Source organism: Myxine glutinosa, chromosome 1 (genome assembly GCF_964187855.1).
Source record: "Myxine glutinosa chromosome 1, kmMyxGlut1.1, whole genome shotgun sequence".
NCBI classification, from domain to species: domain Eukaryota; kingdom Metazoa; phylum Chordata; class Myxini; order Myxiniformes; family Myxinidae; genus Myxine; species Myxine glutinosa.
The window spans coordinates 218,560,784-218,578,484 of record NC_136261.1 but is presented as its reverse complement, the minus strand read 5'-3'; the positions used below and the strand labels follow the sequence as shown (position 1 = coordinate 218,578,484).

Below are 17,701 nucleotides of genomic sequence, written 5' to 3'. Positions count from 1 at the left end.
TGTCTGCCATTGTTGGACACACTTAAGGGCTCTGTAATTGGCCTCCGCCAGATTATTTGACCGAACATGCCTCATATAATATGCGGCATCTCATTAGATGTTCCATAGTCTTGGGTCCAACACTGCACTCACAGTTGGCATCATCTTCATTGTATCCCCAGCATATATGAAAGACCCACTTGTGTGATGTGCAATATTTTGGGTAAAATGTTTCGTATTTATTAACAAATGTCCATCCTATGGTTGTTACAGATCATGTTTCATTTGTGACACAGCTTGGTAACCATCACAACAGTAGACTCGTTTTGTGTAAATAATGTAATTAAATGCTTTTGCAGGGCAAACTTGGCTCGTCCTTTACCTTTCCTCCGTCACCTGCTCACCTTCGACCCGAGCACATGGGCCTCCTTAGGTGAGTGTAGACGTTTGAGAACCAGTGGGCAATAGGTGTGGATGAGAACCTTGCTAAAGTTGTACATAATGGTCGATGTCGGTGCATGTAATCTAATTTTGGCTAAGAAACCAAGTGCAGGTTTGCCATTGGCAGTTGTGGGGCCATCAAAGAACCATCAAAGATTGCCACATTAACATAGGGAATGAAAAAGGTACATCTGGCTTTCAACACATTAATCTGTCAGAGAGAACTGCCCATTGCAAAAAAGCAGTGTCAGCTGTTACACTGCATCAGTCAGTCTGGATCAGTTAATAGTCAGGTTCACTGTGTATTTTCGTTGGTTTTTCTTGGAGATTTGCAAAACTATACTTTTTTGGAAACTTCATAGTATAACCAATCGGAAAAGTGATGTTCTCATTTGCATGGAAGGTTACATGGCGGCCATCTTGGATTTTCAAAATGGCTGCGCTAAAAATTGATATTTCTCAATATCTTGGCTTCTAGATGACCTAGGGTCTTGATTTTAACAGCTAAACCTACATTTTCTGGGGCAAGGAATCCAATCGTACCAAGTAAAATAAGCTAAAATAATCATAGAGCCAAATATTATGTTGACGAATGTTTTATTCTGTAGTACAAAGAAGATAACCTGCATGGAGAGTTGTGAATTTCAGGAATAGGTAACCTCAAGCATTAATTTTAGGGCAACCTCTTGGATGCTCTATGTACCTGGACTTCAGCTAAAAATCAGCTTGAATATCATGGCGTAGGAGAACACATCAGATCAAGTATTTATATAGGGACTAATCGATTACAGCGTCTCTGACAATAAACACGTTTACACATCGTCATCACTCTCATCAGACAACATCACATCGTGGGAGTCCTCATCGTTCTGGCACTGGGTGCTGCACTGACAGAGGTCTGTGCATGTTAAGTTCTTTGATCTGCAAGAACATCTGGAAGATGCACAGTCTGCCTTGCATTGACATCTAACCATCTCGATGATGGCCTTGGGGGCTGGAAGGACCTCAGTTGTGGTGGGCTTGACCTGACCATCTGTGTCCTTGTAGAAGCCACTTTTCAGTGGATCCAGGAACTCCTGCTCAGGGATACTTGCCTGACCCCATACTCTGGCCTGGATGTGGACTCTGAGGATGTGCTGCTTGAGAGCCCCAAGGGTAGGAGGAAGTTTGTCACTTTCTGCCATGTGCTTACAGAAGAGATGCCATCGTAGCTCTGGGATCGTCTCGATGTGAATGCCCTTTGGTGAGTATGCAGCACATACAAATGTAGATAATGTAGAGAGCATATCTTCAGTCACCTCAGTGGCATCTTCTAGCATCTGCAGAGCCTTGATGACATCTTGATGACATTTGATGTAGACTTGCAGCCATGTTGCCTTGCCTATTCTAGAGAATCTCCCAGTATTGTCTGCCCCCGTGAATGCATGGAAGGCGGGCAAAGCCTTCGCTCTTTCGGGACCTAGAGCTGTCCATATTGGCTCTACTTGGACAACTCCAGATGTCATCGAAATTGATGTGTTTCTCAGCAAGAGGTCATAATTTGCTATGAACAGCACTAGTACGTCTGTGTCTGGAGAGAAAAACATCAACTCTGCATCAAGTGGGTTCCGATGTGATGCCAGCACTGCCTGTTGGATCATCAGTGTGTCTGCTTCTTCGTGATTGTTGTCCTGAAAGAGGAGCTCGCTGTTGCTCCTAGTGCATCCTGAAGCAGATGTGATGACCAGCTTTGACGAGTCTATGTTGCACTCAAGGGTTTTTGCTGCCAGATACTCGGTCAGATCAGCCTTTGTTTTGTCATGGGAAAGGAACCGGCTCATTGGAATGTGTTTGATGTTGGTGTCATCTCTGACCTGATATTTGATTGGATCCTTTCCTTGCCTCCTTTTCTCCCTTGTGGTACTCTTCAGGGAGTCAGCCTTGTAGGTATCGAACACGAGAATAATCTCGTCATATTCTCTGGTTAGAGACATCAGTCTCCCATTAAAGCAGTCACTGAGATCTTTGACTGTCACTAAGGTGGCTGGTTTCTTGGTGAGCTTCTGCACAACCACCATCTTGTCCACCACTGCAATTTTCCGACATGCATGAGGAGGTTCACTGGATGTGAAGTCCATGGTTTCTACATCTGCTGCATCTGGGTGCAGAGCACTTGCAGCTTGCAGTGGCTGCTGATCATCATGGGGGGGTTCTGCTTGTGGCAACTTCCCCAGGATGTGGATTAACTTTGATTTGTCAGTACATGGCAGCATTGCCCCATTTGGAGCGAAGAGTGCTCTCGGTGTCAAAGTGAACTCATAGTTCCCAATTGCATGTTTCTGGTCGATGTCTCGGTTTGACCTGGCCAGGACCATCAGCCGTCCATAGAGATCCTTGGTCTCTTTCAGATCTACAGTCTTGTCTCGGAGTTTCACAGTGGCTTTCCTGTTCCCCGACATGAACATTTTGTTGTTGTGTTTTTTCACTGGTGCCCAGAGGCTGGTGTCCCCATTGATTCTCTCTGACACATAGTCTTCATAGAGCTGCTGACCAGTGACATCAATGTTCAAGATTGATGGAACATACTCCTGTGGGATGTAGGCATGTGTGATCAGATTGTGCAACTGGTCACCTTCTGTGGCAAATGGATTGCCATGACTGAGTATGGCAGCCTTGATTTTGTCGATTGCATCATGGTCCTTCTTGACTGCACTTGGTCCCAGGTCATGATGCTCTGTGACCTTCCCAGCTTCCACATGAAACTGACCCTTGAATTCTCTCGACAGGCATGATAGTTCTGGTGTGGCCATGAAGAATCTCCGTCTAGCATTGGCATTGTTAGAGATGCCAATCAGTCCAGAGCGAACCTTCATCAGTTTGTTGATATGTTCGCATGCGTGGTCTGCACCAATCGATACAAAGGGAATCTCGTTCTTGGTGACTGATATGTTGCCTGCTGCAAGTTCCCTCCAGGTGTCTGGGTGGTTGGTTCTCAGGTCATACATGTCTGCGATGTAGCGGGGCCAGAGCCGCTTGTACTCGATGCGGTCGAAGGCAAAGAATAGCTTGCTCAGTGCTTCTCCAGCTTCGAGATGCAGCACCAGATCACCATTCCGAGATGCTGCCACGAAGAACAGGATTGTCTCGACTCGGTGTAGGTAGTTCATCATGGATTTGAACATGGCGTTCTTGAATCTCTGTTCCTCCCAGTCCTGGAATGTCTTCACCACATCAGCAGTGGCAAAGGCCTGAAGGAGGTTGCAGTTGGCTTGTTTCACTGATTCGGCCTTCATGGATTTGTTCCCCTCACGGCAGGCAGTTTCTACTTCTTCTGTGGCAACCAAACAAACGTCTTTCAGTTGTGGATTGTCTCTGAAGAACTCCTCCAGTGCCATCTCATACAGTGCTACATATGAATAGATGTGAGCACGGAGAGCGTGCTTGTAATGCGTGCATTTCAGGATTTGCCTGGTCGTGGCAGAACCATAGACATCACCCTCCATCCAGGCGTCATCGATACCTGAGTTCTCCATGGAGGTTCCGATAGCCCTCAGAGCAGCCATCACGACATGCAGTTCACCCAGTCTGGGAACAACGGTGCGTTTCAAGTCAGGTCTGGCATCTAGTAGCTGCACCACTTTCTCGTACAGAGCCATGTCAAATGAAATGACAGTAGGATGATCTTCACCAACTGCCAGTCTTCTCAGCTGACTTGCGTGCATGATCACAGTCAGTAGTGTTGACCACTCATGTGCCACCTCTGGGAGTAGTGGTAAGGCTCCAACCTGAGGTACCGACTGGCCTACAGACAGCAGCGAGTTGTAGCCTGCCCAGCCAGGAATCTTGCTCGAATGTCCTCCGTCTTGCATCTTTGATACAGCAGAAGCGACCAGCCATCCCAGGTGTGTCAGCTGATATGATCCTGAGACTCGAACCTTGTTGATGATGAACTCCTCTGTCCTCTTGGTTACTTGTGGTTTTGGCTTGTCACAGTGCAGCATGTCCACATGGTATGGAGTGACTGATAGACTCTGTGCTTCACCTATGATCAGAGGTGGTGCAATCTGCTCTCCCGGAACATCAGCTTTCTGGTACACTGCAGTGATAGTTCCATGAGTGGTTCCTTTCCCATCAGCAGTGTCCTCGGCAAAGTCCGTGTTGTCAGCAGCAAAGAACACGAAGGCGCCCTTCTTCAGGAATGGTGGCACATACAGGCCTTGGAACTGTCTCGTGTTTTCTACGACAGCATTGGCAAGAGCAGTTTCGAGGAGCAGGGTGCGACCATGTGAGACACAGTGTCCCTGTGCATTGAGAAGACCCATCAGCATTTTGCTTCGTGTATCATGGTGCACAGTCAGTGCCAGTCCCAGAACTTGGGGGTTTTCTCTTGCATGTTGTGGCCTGAATGTTGCAGAATCACTGCTTGGATTGTACTTCACCTGTCTGGTGGACTTGAATCCATACATGATGTTTTGGCTCAATGTGAGTGCCGTTCTGTCAACAACACTGGTCTTCGCTTCGGTCTCCAGCTCATCCACGGGCCCCACCATGATCCAGCGGATCATGGTGTATAGTTCAGCTGGAACATGATCGATGTTGCTAGACACTGGTATGGCACATTCTGGCTTGTCATTCTTTGTGAAGTCTGCAATGCTCTTGCGTATCACCTGTGCTGATTTGTAGATGGCCTTCATGTTCTTCACGTCATCCTCTTCACTTGTGATAGCAGCATGGACCATGTCTTCCTCACATGCGTCTGGAGAGTAGAGGACGGCTGATTTCCTTCGATTCTTCTGTAGAACAGACTTAACGGTGGGCAGCTCAGTGAGGATCATTTCCTTCAGCCAGCGTCTAGTGAATGCAGGGTAATGGTGGTCAAGGCCTTCTGCACCAAGCATGTTGACATAGGTGGTTTCAATATCGTCCATTGAGAGGTAAGCTTGGTTTTGAGTTTGAAAATCGATGAGGTTGATCAGCTCAATCAGACTTGCCCTTTGCAGCAAGTGCTCTTTGTCTGTACTTCTGGTAGTTTCATCTCGCACAACGTGGAACACATGTCTTGTCCAACATGGCTTGTGGTACCTCACGTCTATTGCGTGTGCATCAGTGGGTGAGATAGATGTGTTCAGCCTTGTTTTCAATGATGCATCGTCAGACATCTCCACAGCTTTTCTCAGTTGTTTACCAGCATTTTCAGTCCGAACTGTGAACAACTGCTGGTCATCATCCGTCTGACAGAAGAAGCACTGGTCCTTATCCAGTGGCACAGTGCAGGACCGTGTAAACGGCAATGAACATAATGAAGAACCAGAAGTTGGTGGACCTGACTCATCCATCTCTGTGCTTCCTCTCTTCTGTCCACGTTTCTTTGGAATATATGACCCAGTAGACAGTTCATGATCTCTGCGGTCCCTTGCACGTTGTATCAGTTCTGTGTTTGTTGCACTGGCATAGCAAGTGCGGTGCCAAACAGCCTTCTCTTGGCACAGTGTTTCTTTTGTGCTGTCTTTCAGTCGTATTTGCACTTGAACAAAGTTGCCATCTTTCAAGCTGGCTCTCTCTCTCTCTTATCACCCCCAAGAGACGATTGTAGGAGTCTATTCTGGGGTGTAACACCAAGGCTCCTTTCCCAGTATCACCAGACTGGCACAGCAAGCATAGCTCCCAGTTCATGGATTCCTCACACACGTGTTGACCAAGCTCACGTACCTCACTCATGATGGATTAGGACCTGCAAATACACAAAATCAAAACTACAGCTAGAAGGGTCATATGCAAATTAGAAGAGTCGCGAAATTCTTCCACGAGAATCTAAATGGATTCTCGTGCAGTGTCGCGAACTTCTAGGCCTGGTACCAGATATTCTGCCACTTGTTTCATTGATTTATTTGCTAGCTGTACCATTACATGGGTCTCAACAAATGTATATATTCATTACTGTGTGGGAGCATGAACCTACGCCAAAGACCAATGTCGGGCATAGGACCACGTGGCTAAACTTGCGACAATCCAAAATGCCACAATTATTGACAATGGGCAAAACATACAGTACTCTGGTCCTCGCTGGACCAGTTGCAACGGTAGTTGTCACTACACTCACTCGGTGGCACTGCAATCACATTACTGCACATCTTATGATTAGTGTGGAGTTTATAATAGGACCAGGCATCATAATAGTGATGTAACAAGTGTAATGGTCTAATGGACAGTGGAAACACGATACATGTATATCAAACTATGGAAAAAATAGTAGGACAAAAGGCATAACTGACCGTAACTGGTCTAGGGATGGGTATATGCCATTTTACTTGGTACGATTGGATTCCTTGCCCCTGAAAATGTAGGTTTAGCTGTTAAAATCAAGACCCTAGGTATTCTAGAAGCCGAGCTATTGAGAAATATCAATTTTTAGCGTGGCCATTTTGAAAATCCAAGATGGCCGCCATGGAACCTTCCGTGCAAATGAAAACATCACTTTTCCGATTAGTTATACAATAAACTTTCCAGAAATGTATAGTTTTGCAAATCTCCAAAGAAAACCAACGAACTTGAACAATCTGAACATAGTGAACCTGACTATAAAAGCCTTTTGTTATCAAATCGCCTGCCCATGCCACTGGTGAAAGGAATCGATCCACCGATGTGTTTCTGACTCCTTAGCATCAGTACGGAGTGCGTTTCCTCTGGAGTTGAGTTTGAGGGAGAAACGAAGCCATATTTCGTATTTTATTTTGATATCTTTCTTCCCCAAGCCTGGTGTTGGCTTTGCGGTTAGGGTGCAGGCTTGGGATCCTGGGTTCTGAATCCCGGTCGATCGCTGAATTAACACCAGGGGGGTTGACTCAGCCTGTCATCCTTCCGAGGTCGGCAAATTGAGTACCAGTTCACTGGTAATTCCCTGTGTGTCACAAGAGGCGACTAACAGGGTTGGCGGCAGGAAGGGCATCCGGCCATTAAACATTGCTTCAAAAAGGGGACCAAGGTGCCCGAAAAAGGCCAACCCTTGCTCCGCGGGGAAAAATGGCCTCTAAAGGTGCTTCTTTTCTTTCTATCTTTCTTCCCCAGTTACAACATAGGAATCTCGTTATTACGGTGTAATGAATACCTAAACAGGGTGGACATGTGGCAGGCACCTCCTCCCCTGTTGGTCAGAAACCCCGGCAGTAAGTGCTGGTGCGGCACCTAGGTTCATACGTAAGGAATTAGACAAGCTCACTAATGAGTGGAGCGGCCAACTGGTGCATTCTGTTATGATGTCATTCTGATGGCTTTCATGTCTTTACCATAACCCACAGCATACCTCTCCGCTTTGATTGTGTCCCTTGGCCTTGCAATGACTTCGGATAGGATTCGGCAAGGAATCAACCCATCAAATTCTCGCCCGTAAGTCAATTCCTCAAGGTGAATAAAAAAAAGCACTTCAATTATTTCACAGAAAAAGAATCAAAGGATGAGTAATACCGCCAGAATTATTATTGCCAGAACATGCTGTCTCCATTGACCATTTCCTTGTGACGCGCTGGCGATGGTTTTACACTGTGGAAGTTTAAATCGGTAATTTACTTGCTATTGTCCACGTGCAGCTTGTACACACCCTGGGTTTGTCTAACTCGTGAAGTAACAGTGTTCTAAGCATTCAGAGAAGCCTTCCCCTTATTTGTTACTTATTTTGCATGACCGTTTCCTGGGCAGCTTTCTGCCACATCTAATACCGCAAACGAGGGCAATTTAACTAAATATATTGTACGAGTCGATCAATCATGCTGGCAGGGTGGCTTACTGGCTTAGGTGTGTACACACTCGCCTCTGAGCTGTCTAGCCTGGGTTTGAATGCCGACCCAGCTATAAACTGTCATCCACAAGTAGAGTGATTTATCAATGTGTGTCCCACCCCTCAGATGGACGGTAAACTGGGAATCGCAACTGCCGGGATTAGTTAGTAGACGTAAAATATTCCATTGCAAAAGTCCTTTGCAAAAAGGAGGCGAGGTATCGTCTGCATCATGAACAAATTCTAAACTCTTGCCGTAACTAGTGCTGGGAAGCAAATGGCAAACCACCCAGTATAATCCTTGCCAAGAAACTGCTTTCGCAGCAAAAATCACACTCTCAACATGTGTGGCCGATCACGGTCGTTACTTAAAACATGGCTTGGCAGGATGAGATGAGACAAAAAAAAACTTGGGATGACACAAAACGGGCTAAACCACAGCAAAAGGCTGTGAATGATGGTACACGAGATAATGCCTTGCATGATGAGGAGTCTTCGTGTTTTACAGATATCAATGGGAAGGTGCACGGGATTTTTGAAATCTTCTGCATTTTTAACATTCTCTACTCACCAGTGGAAGAGAGTGGCAAATGTAGAAATCGACCAATTACGATTTTAACCCCTTATGTCAAAGCATTGCTTCAATTGAGAAAGATGTAAGAAAGAGCTATTGACGAGGCCCAGAAGCCTTTTTTTTTTTAGGAAAATCGAACGGTGTAACTAACATTGACTGGTCCAAACCGGAGGCGTTGCTCGCTTCTAAAAAGACTGCTCACTAAAACACTAAGTGATTATCCATATTACCTTCACCTCCATGTTACCTCCATACCCTTTGCCAGGGAACTTCACCGCCATGCCCTTTGCCAGTAAACGTCCGAGGCCTAGCAGGCTGTAGTAGTGAGCTTTGATCGCCATTGATCACTTGGGTTCGAGCAATTTTCCCATTCGCTGATTCGGTACATTTCTGCTGGCCTTCAAGTAACAACTTGATTCACACTTGGTTTTGGCAGCCGAGGGCACGTACAATTTCACAAAATAAAGGACTTGCCGTCTCCTTGGTGCTTACGTCTCAATGTAAAGATAGTTGTGCATCAAAGAATGATGAATGAAGCATCGCAGCATAAAACTAGAATGCCACTCAGTAGAGAGCATACCTCCACCAGGTGAACAGTTTACGTTTTGTATCCTAGAGTAGACCAGAAAATCACACTTAATCAAAATCATCCGTCCACAACTTTTTGAGATATCCTGCTTTGTATCGTTTTTGGCCCAATCTCCGAATGGTGAAGAATAACTTAAATAATTGCACTAGCCGGATCCAGATCTTCACCAAAATTGAATCGATTCTTCCTTGTCACACACACAACCTGTCCACCAAGTTTCGTCCAAATTCGTCGACAACTTTTTGAGATATCCTGCTATGTATCGTTTTTGGCCCGATCTCCCAATAGTGAAGAATCATTTTTAAAAATTATACTAGCCGGATCCGAATCCAGATCTTCATCAACATCTAATCATTTCGTCCTTGTCACGTACGCTACCTCTCTGCCAAATTTCGTCCAAATCCGTCCACAACTCTTTGAGATATCTTGTTCACAAACGGACAACCTGACAAACAAATAAACATATGTCACCCACAGGGTGAACCGTATCTTGCCAAAATGTGAACATGAGTGACTTGCTTCAGGTCACACTGAGGTGAACACCTCCATGATTGGCCGCAAAGTGACCTTGACCTTTGACCTTGACCTTCATAATTTTGTGTGCTAAAGGGTATCTCTAAAAGACTCTGATATGCGAACTTACAAGAGTTTCCAAAGGGAACTGTGCTCTACAGAGTGACCTAAACAATGCGAACTAAAGCAATACAATATACATGAAAAGTGCAGTTTTTTCGTCATAACGCCGTCAAATGACGTCACATTGTCAAACTAGTTATATGTTTGGAAAGCACTCAACAAGGGCTTCAATTTGAGGTACTACTCGATATGGTAACTGAAACTTGAAAATTTTACCTTTTGGTCAAAATTGAATGACCTTCAAAATGACCTTGAAGGTCAAGGCCGATCGACACCAAAAACTAATCAACTGAGCGCCATACCACACCCTATATACCCACCAAGTTTGGAGATCATAAGATCAAAGTTACTCAAAAAATAAGGGTTTCGTAATTTGACCTTGGGGTCAATAATTTTCGACCTCCAGCGCTAACCATGAAGGTCAAGGCCGATCGCCACCAAAAACTAATCAGCTGAGCGCCGGACCATATACTAGATTCCCATGAAGTTTGGAGACGATCCGATCAAAGTTACTCAAAAAATAAGGGTTTCGTTGACCTCCATGATTGACCGCAAAGTGACCTTGACCTTTGACCTTGACCTTCATAATTTTGTGTGCTAAAGGGTATCTCTAAAAGACTCTGATATGCGAACTTACAGGAGTTTCCAATAATAACTGTGGTCTACAGAGTGATCTAAACGTGAAAAAAAATGATTAACCACAAACAAACAAACAAATGAACATATGTCACCCACAGGGTGAACCGTATCTTGCCATTTGACCTTGACCTTAATAATTTCGTATGGTGAATAGTATGTCTTCATGACCAACGCACATGAAATATTGAAAGATTTTGATGAGAACTGAGGAAATAATTTTTTCATGAAAATTCCGTTTTTTCGTCATGACGTCATCAAATGACGTCACATTGTCAAACTAGTTATATGTTTGGAAAGCACTCAACAAGGGCTTCAATTTGAGGTACTACTCGATATGGTAACTGAAACTTGAAAATTTTACCTTTTGGTCAAAATTGAATGACCTTCAAAATGACCTTGAAGGTCAAGGCCGATCGACACCAAAAACTAATCAACTGAGCGCCATACCACACCCTATATACCCACCAAGTTTGGAGATCATAAGATCAAAGTTACTCAAAAAATAAGGGTTTCGTAATTTGACCTTGGGGTCAATAATTTTCGACCTCCAGCGCTAACCATGAAGGTCAAGGCCGATCGCCACCAAAAACGAATCAGCTGAGCGCCGGACCATATACTAGATTCCCATGAAGTTTGGAGACGATCCGATCAAAGTTACTCAAAAAATAAGGGTTTCGTTGACCTCCATGATTGACCGCAAAGTGACCTTGACCTTTGACCTTGACCTTCAAAATTTTGTGTGCTGAAGGGTATCTCTATAGGACTCTGATATGCGAAGTTACAGGAGTTTCCAATAATAACTGTGGTCTACAGAGTGATCTAAACGTGAAAAAAAAATGATTAACCACAAACAAAAAAACAAAAAAACAAAAAAACAAACAAACAAACATACAAGCTGACTGATACATCTTGCAAAAACTTCGTTTTGGCAAGATAACAAACAAACAAACAAACAAACAAACAGACAGACAGGGGTGAAAAGATAACCTCCATCCACCTTTGGTGGCGGACGTAACTAGAACGGCACTCGGTAGAGCGCATACCTGACACCACCAGGCTGAAAAGTTTATGTTTTGTATCCCACCGATAGGCTGGATCTGGATTTGGACCTGAACCAAAATCTAATCGACTTGTTCTTGTCACCTAACAAACTCCTCCACCAAGTTTTGTCATAACCCGTCCATAACTTTTTGAGATATTGTGCTATATATAGTTTTTGGCCCCATCTCTCAATGGTGAAGAATCACTTAAATAATTCTTGTATCCGGATCTGGTTCTTCACCAAAATTGAATCAATTCTTCCTTGTCACACACCCAACCTGTCCATGAAATTTTGTCCAAATCCGACCACAACTTTTTGAGATATCTTGTTCACCGACAGACAGACAGACAAACAGGGGTGAAAACATAACCTCCATCAACCTTTGGTGGTGGAGGTAATGCATGGCAACAAGCTCTGGCAATAATGCCCAGTATTACCTCAAAGGATTGATGATCTCACTATAATTCAGCAAATGTCCGTCCGTCCGTCTGTCTGTCCGTTCGAAGGTACCGTAAAAACTGCTGAACCGATCACAACGATATTTTCGGTGGGTAATCCTGGGATCTCCAGGAGTAAAATACGCTATTTAGTTTTCCCAATTTCAGCTTTGTTCTCCAGCATTCTCAGGTTTGGACTCCCGCATCACATTCGCGTTCGCATAACGTTCATTGTGACGATGTTGTTTTCCCAGGTGCTGCAGAAACGGCTGTACGGCTGCACCGATCGAACTCGGTGACCTCGGACAAAGACCTTTTATAAGGACACGGGTTGAATCCCTGCTTGAGAGAATTCCAACCCCCTCGCTCCCCGCCATCTCTCCAACTTACAATCCCAGGACATATGCGGAAACTGTGCTCTCGGCTCTCCGCTCACCTTCACTCTTTCATTCCTCTTTTCTCCCGCCTCTGGAACAAACTCCCTCACTCCCTTCAATCCCACTCCTCCCTCCAGGTCTTTAAAACAGCTGTTCACCACCATCTCTTATCTTCCCCCATCCAAAACCTTGATCTTTTCTACCCCCGCTAATTCACCCCAGATCCACCTTGTTTGAAATTCCAACTTCTTTCCTGGAAGTCCTGGCAGTGTCCATATGTTTTATACCTCTCCCACTGCCCCCTTCCCACGCCCCCCCCCCCCCCCAAAGCCCTCGCCCTCTCTCAGATCTCTCGATGTCTCCATGTCTCTCGGTCCCTGCTCTCAAATGTTGTGTTTGTGTCCTTCCACCTCTCTCCCCATCTTGTCTACCGCTCCCTATGTTATATGTTTTATGTGTCGGTTTGTCTTTCTGTGTGATTAATGTTCGCTCTTTCACGAGCCTCGATCTTGTATACAAAAAAAAAAAAAAAAAAAAAAAAGGACGACCCAAAACCAATATAAACATCATTAAACATCATTCGTATATAAACATCATTAAAAGTAAATAATGACCATGGCCAAAGTTCAAACGACATTTAATCTCTCCCTGAGAGAATTCCACATAGCTATTTGGGTGGTGAATACGCTAACACATCACTGCCGCCATCAATCTTGCCAAGGCCGTAACAGCTATCGGCTCAAAATCCTTTTAACTGTTGATTTGGTAGTTTTTACAATGAAGGAAACATTAACAATGTTGTTAAAAGTTTATTTTGGAGTTATGTTGTTTGGAATAAAAAGAGATATCGAGTTCAAGTAAATGACGACATGCTGTGATGGTTTCTACTTTCTGAACGTGAACTTCGCGGATCGCCATATGCAGATTCGCCACGGTCCCACGATCGATGTTTCTATACGTGAACGTACCCGTTTGTTTGCGAACGGGTACGTTTTTCATGGAAGTCCTTCACGAACTTGCTGTCCATGTCTGACGTGCGACTGAAGGTGCTACAGGAATGTGGAATTTATTGGTTTCATGCTTTAGCATTCGCCGTATCTGCATTGTCTGTTTGCTTCTGGCCTCCCAGCCGTGCGTAGCACGGGTATCTCACTAGTAATAATAATGATAAATGACACCAACTGATGCAGATATGACTAAACCTTCTACCAAAGGCAAAGCGTGGGGAGTAAGTCAGGGTTTATGCACACAGTGATCTTTAGAGGAGTTCTTCTAATCTGCTTGTATTTAGGCCAAAAATTTAACATTTTTTAATTGTTACTTTAGTTTCAGATACCATACAAAAGATAACGGGAGGAAGTATTTACTGTAACACACAGTGCAATCTATAAAAAAAATTACATTTTTTTGCTTTCAGGGAGATGCAGTGGTTGAAGTCCTGGCTGGCCGCCCGCCTCACTATCTCTATCTTGTGTGGTCTAGCCTGGCTAGAACTTGCATGGTCTCCTGTCCCGGACTGCACTTTTGGTATGTTCCATACATTTCCGTAACAGCGATTAGCTTGGATTGTAATTCATGCAATGAGTATATTGTAAATACACCTGAATAATTACATACTATCTATACAATAGAGCATATGTACAGTATGTATGTTCACTCTGTACCCATTGATTAGACAGCTGTCCTGAAGCCACCCACAAATGTAACGTGAAAATAATAATAATCATATGGCCACCATTTTGGTGCTATGGTAAACCTCTTCGGAATTGTCACATTCACAATCGCCATGCCCTCTCTATAAGTTTTCACTCCAATGTAAAACAACATAAGCGACTTAAAAGGATCATCAAATAGCGAAAGGTTGGAGCAGGTAGGCATCATGGGCCTTGTGAAAGCGATTACGTATAGGCCTTAGGCTTCAGTCCTTCGGCTGCAGGCCTCTGGTGTCAGCCTATGGGTCAGTAAAATTGGAATTATTAACAATTTTATTATGCATGGATATTTAAGAAGTACGCATGTTTTTACTTCATGTACGTAAGTAAGCCGGGTTATTTTTGTGAGTGATTGAGGCAGTGGTCTGTTGCATATACACCACCCAAATAAAGAGATGTGTCAGAAGAACGTGTTGCTTGCTTGGAACTAGATCGCCCACAGGGCGCGGACTCTGCTAATATATTGTTGTGGATCTCCCGAAGCCCGTTCCCCTTACAAAGGGGGGATTCAACCCCTTTTTTCCCCTGGGGTCTTCGGGTCCGCGAGACCGAATCGCCACTTCCGGGCAAACGTGAAAAAGGGTATCGGGACAAATTAGCATGTATCTTTGGTACCCACGCTGCCACGAAAGCGGGGATCGAGCCTCGCACAAGCCACGCTTAATCGAGTACGCCCGAGCGGTATGCGTATCACGTGACTCGTGCTGTTACTTTTATTGGAACCCGATTAGAGCGGTTTTATTCGTACCATGCGAAGCCAATGGATGGTAGGGATAGGACGGTCAAATCAGAGGAAGAGCAGAATTTATTTACACTATTATGTACAATGAATCAGGATGAAGGCAAGGGGACACAGAACAGAACTTAATCAATCTTACTTATACCCAGACAAATGGGCCCACTCACACACACGGGGAGATGGAGGAAGAGAAGTTCGCGCGCTTCGCCGTCAGTCGCCCCGGGGCAGCTCGCCCGGCGTGGCTCTCCGATGGTCACGGCACGTATCCAGGCGAAGGCAGGCAGGAGGAAATCCTCGCGGCGCGTATGCAGGCAAAGGCAGGCAGGAGGAAATCGCAATGTCTGTGGCCCCGGCGCGGGTCGTCCTTTCGAGCACGCGATTAATACAGCGCAGAGCATGGGGAATGGGGGAAAGTTCGTGTACAATAGGCAATTCAATTCCTCGTTCTGCAGCTCCACTCGCGTTCTCGTCTGCCTTCTGCGTTCTGACTCGCGCACGTTCTGCTGCTGTTCTCGTGCGGTCTGCCTAATGGGCTCGGGGCAGGACCTTATATGGCACCTCCCCGATCTTACCCGAATGTTCCAAGCCCCGCCTCCTGCCGCAGTGGTAAGCCACTCCCCTCGAGCCCTGATTGGCGGCTCGTTGCTTACCGGCCACTCCCCCTGCAGCTCGTCCCTTCGGCCTCGGCAGACTTGCCCAGGCCTGCCGCGTGGCATCCCAGCGCCAAACCAAAAGCACCAAAGAACACCTAAGCTCACTGGCCTACTCAATGCAAAACTAAACACAGGAAAGGACTACGCTTACATTTACTAAGAAATAACTGAACTATCGCGAGGCTTCATGTTGTGGTGCAACTAACTAAGAGGGAGAATTAACCTTTATTCCAAAACCGCAACAATATTTAATTTGTGTGAAGATGTTTGAAATTTTCACTGCTGTCCTCCACCTCTTCCACTCCTTCTGCTATTATCTCCTCCTCCTAAACTCATTCCCTTTCCTCATATTCCTCACATACCCGATTACCCGTACTACCCTTTGTTATTTTCTCGATCCCCTCCTTCCCAGTGTAACATCTTCAATGTGCCCTCGTGCCCTTGTCATATGTTCACGCCTACCAATTCATATTTTTCTTGCTGATTTAAAAAAATGTATGCCAAAGATTTGATGTAACCCACATCATCACATCATTTAACTCGACATTTTGATGTCGAGCAGGTTTTAGACTTCCTGTTGGATCATAAAAATGGGATAGAAATCAGTACACACACACACACACACACACACACACACACACACACACACACACACACACACACACACACACACACACACACACACACACACACACACACACACACACCTCTTCTTCCTGTTATACAGGGCAATCTACATATCAGACAAACAAATGGTATCATTTGCCTACACACCTTGTCATTGTGTCATTCCAGAGACGTTTTTCTGATCTGAGGAAGGTTATCGACGGAGTCTCACTGCAAAGGCTCCCCATAACCTCAGTGAAGGATCCACCACACAAACATTGTACTCGTATCTTCCCATATTTGTGCCAAAGTGATAACAATCACCCCTGGCAAATCAATATTGCACTCCAATTCATTTGTTTTCAATGACTACCTTCTTGGCTTGTGCACTTTGACCTCCAATGACTTTCCCCATCACAATGTTTTTGTGGAATTAGAAAATTATTTCATTCCTTTCGTTGTATTTCTGTATGAACACAGTTTTGTTTTCATATTAGGACATTACTGGCAATCCAAAATTTTTGAATTTGAATAGAATTTGGCAATTATTTCATTCCAATACAGTTTATTTCACTGTTTGAGTGGTTGGTTATTATTTAAAAACAAATATCGAGCAAAAGTAAAAGTTGATGAATACCACTTTTCCATTATTGATATTTCATGTTTGGATTTAAATGAGGAATAGCTTCTGGGGAGTGAACAGCAAACTCGTCACCGATGCGTTTTGCATTTATTCATGGGAAATTTAACTCTTTCCTTTTATGTTGAACTTGGATTTGAAACCTTGTGATTTGAATGAGACAAGTTATTGTTGAATCTTTCCAATTACCATACCGTTTTCTCCCATTAAAAACAAACTTAGCTTGTGTATTGGTCACATGACTGGCTTTGTTGAGTGTCAGACTGCGTCAGCTTTGTAATCACCTCCACGTCTGCAGGGAGATTTGCTCCAACAAAACAAAATTATTTCTCGAACATTTTGAAATTTTGTCTTCTTCCGCCATTTTGTAATACCTGCTGATGTATGAGACAAACCTGCAATTCGAGTTGGGGAGTTAATTTATGTGATCATCTCCTCGGGAGTGCACACGCAGGATCTTGAAACTACCAAGTCGAGCGAATTGACTCTCCAAGTTGCTTCAGGGTTGTGGTACAGTATTCCAAAACGTCTTACATGAAATCGTATTGGTCCTTAAACTGGCATCAGCCCAGCTCGGTGCTTGGATTTTGGGTGCGGTCCGTCTGGTACCCCCACTCGAAGATGACGATGCATTTCTTTCATACCCAGCACATGTACAGATGCAATTAGAAGGAGCAATCGATCAGAGATTGCAGACCATCACCAGGACTTTTGTGTGGTGTTTTTACAGTACGTACTTTATATACATACTCAGATTCTAATTGTACATACTGTATTTATAGAGCTACTGTACTCAGATGAAAATATATAACGTGTAATACTGGCTACCACTAAGTGGTATTTGTGGCCTACATCAGCACATTGTGCGGACAGATAGACAAACGGGC

The 17,701-nt window shown here is 44.6% G+C and overlaps 2 protein-coding genes across 2 annotated transcripts in view; both read left to right on the top strand.

The window, feature by feature from the left end:
* Positions 1 to 17,042, top strand: part of TMEM237 (transmembrane protein 237) — a 78,978-nt gene extending 61,936 nt beyond the window's left edge. Inside the window, exons 9-12 of the mRNA XM_068127057.2 lie at positions 339 to 412; positions 7,695 to 7,782; positions 13,882 to 13,991; positions 16,364 to 17,042. Coding sequence (XP_067983158.2) covers positions 339 to 412; positions 7,695 to 7,782; positions 13,882 to 13,991; positions 16,364 to 16,377 — 286 coding nt within the window. The 3' untranslated portion in view covers positions 16,378 to 17,042. The remainder of the gene's footprint in view (positions 1 to 338; positions 413 to 7,694; positions 7,783 to 13,881; positions 13,992 to 16,363) is intronic.
* Positions 1 to 17,701, top strand: part of LOC137434214 (mth938 domain-containing protein) — a 233,412-nt gene that overhangs the window by 33,327 nt on the left and 182,384 nt on the right. The gene's annotated exons all lie outside the window — the stretch shown is intronic.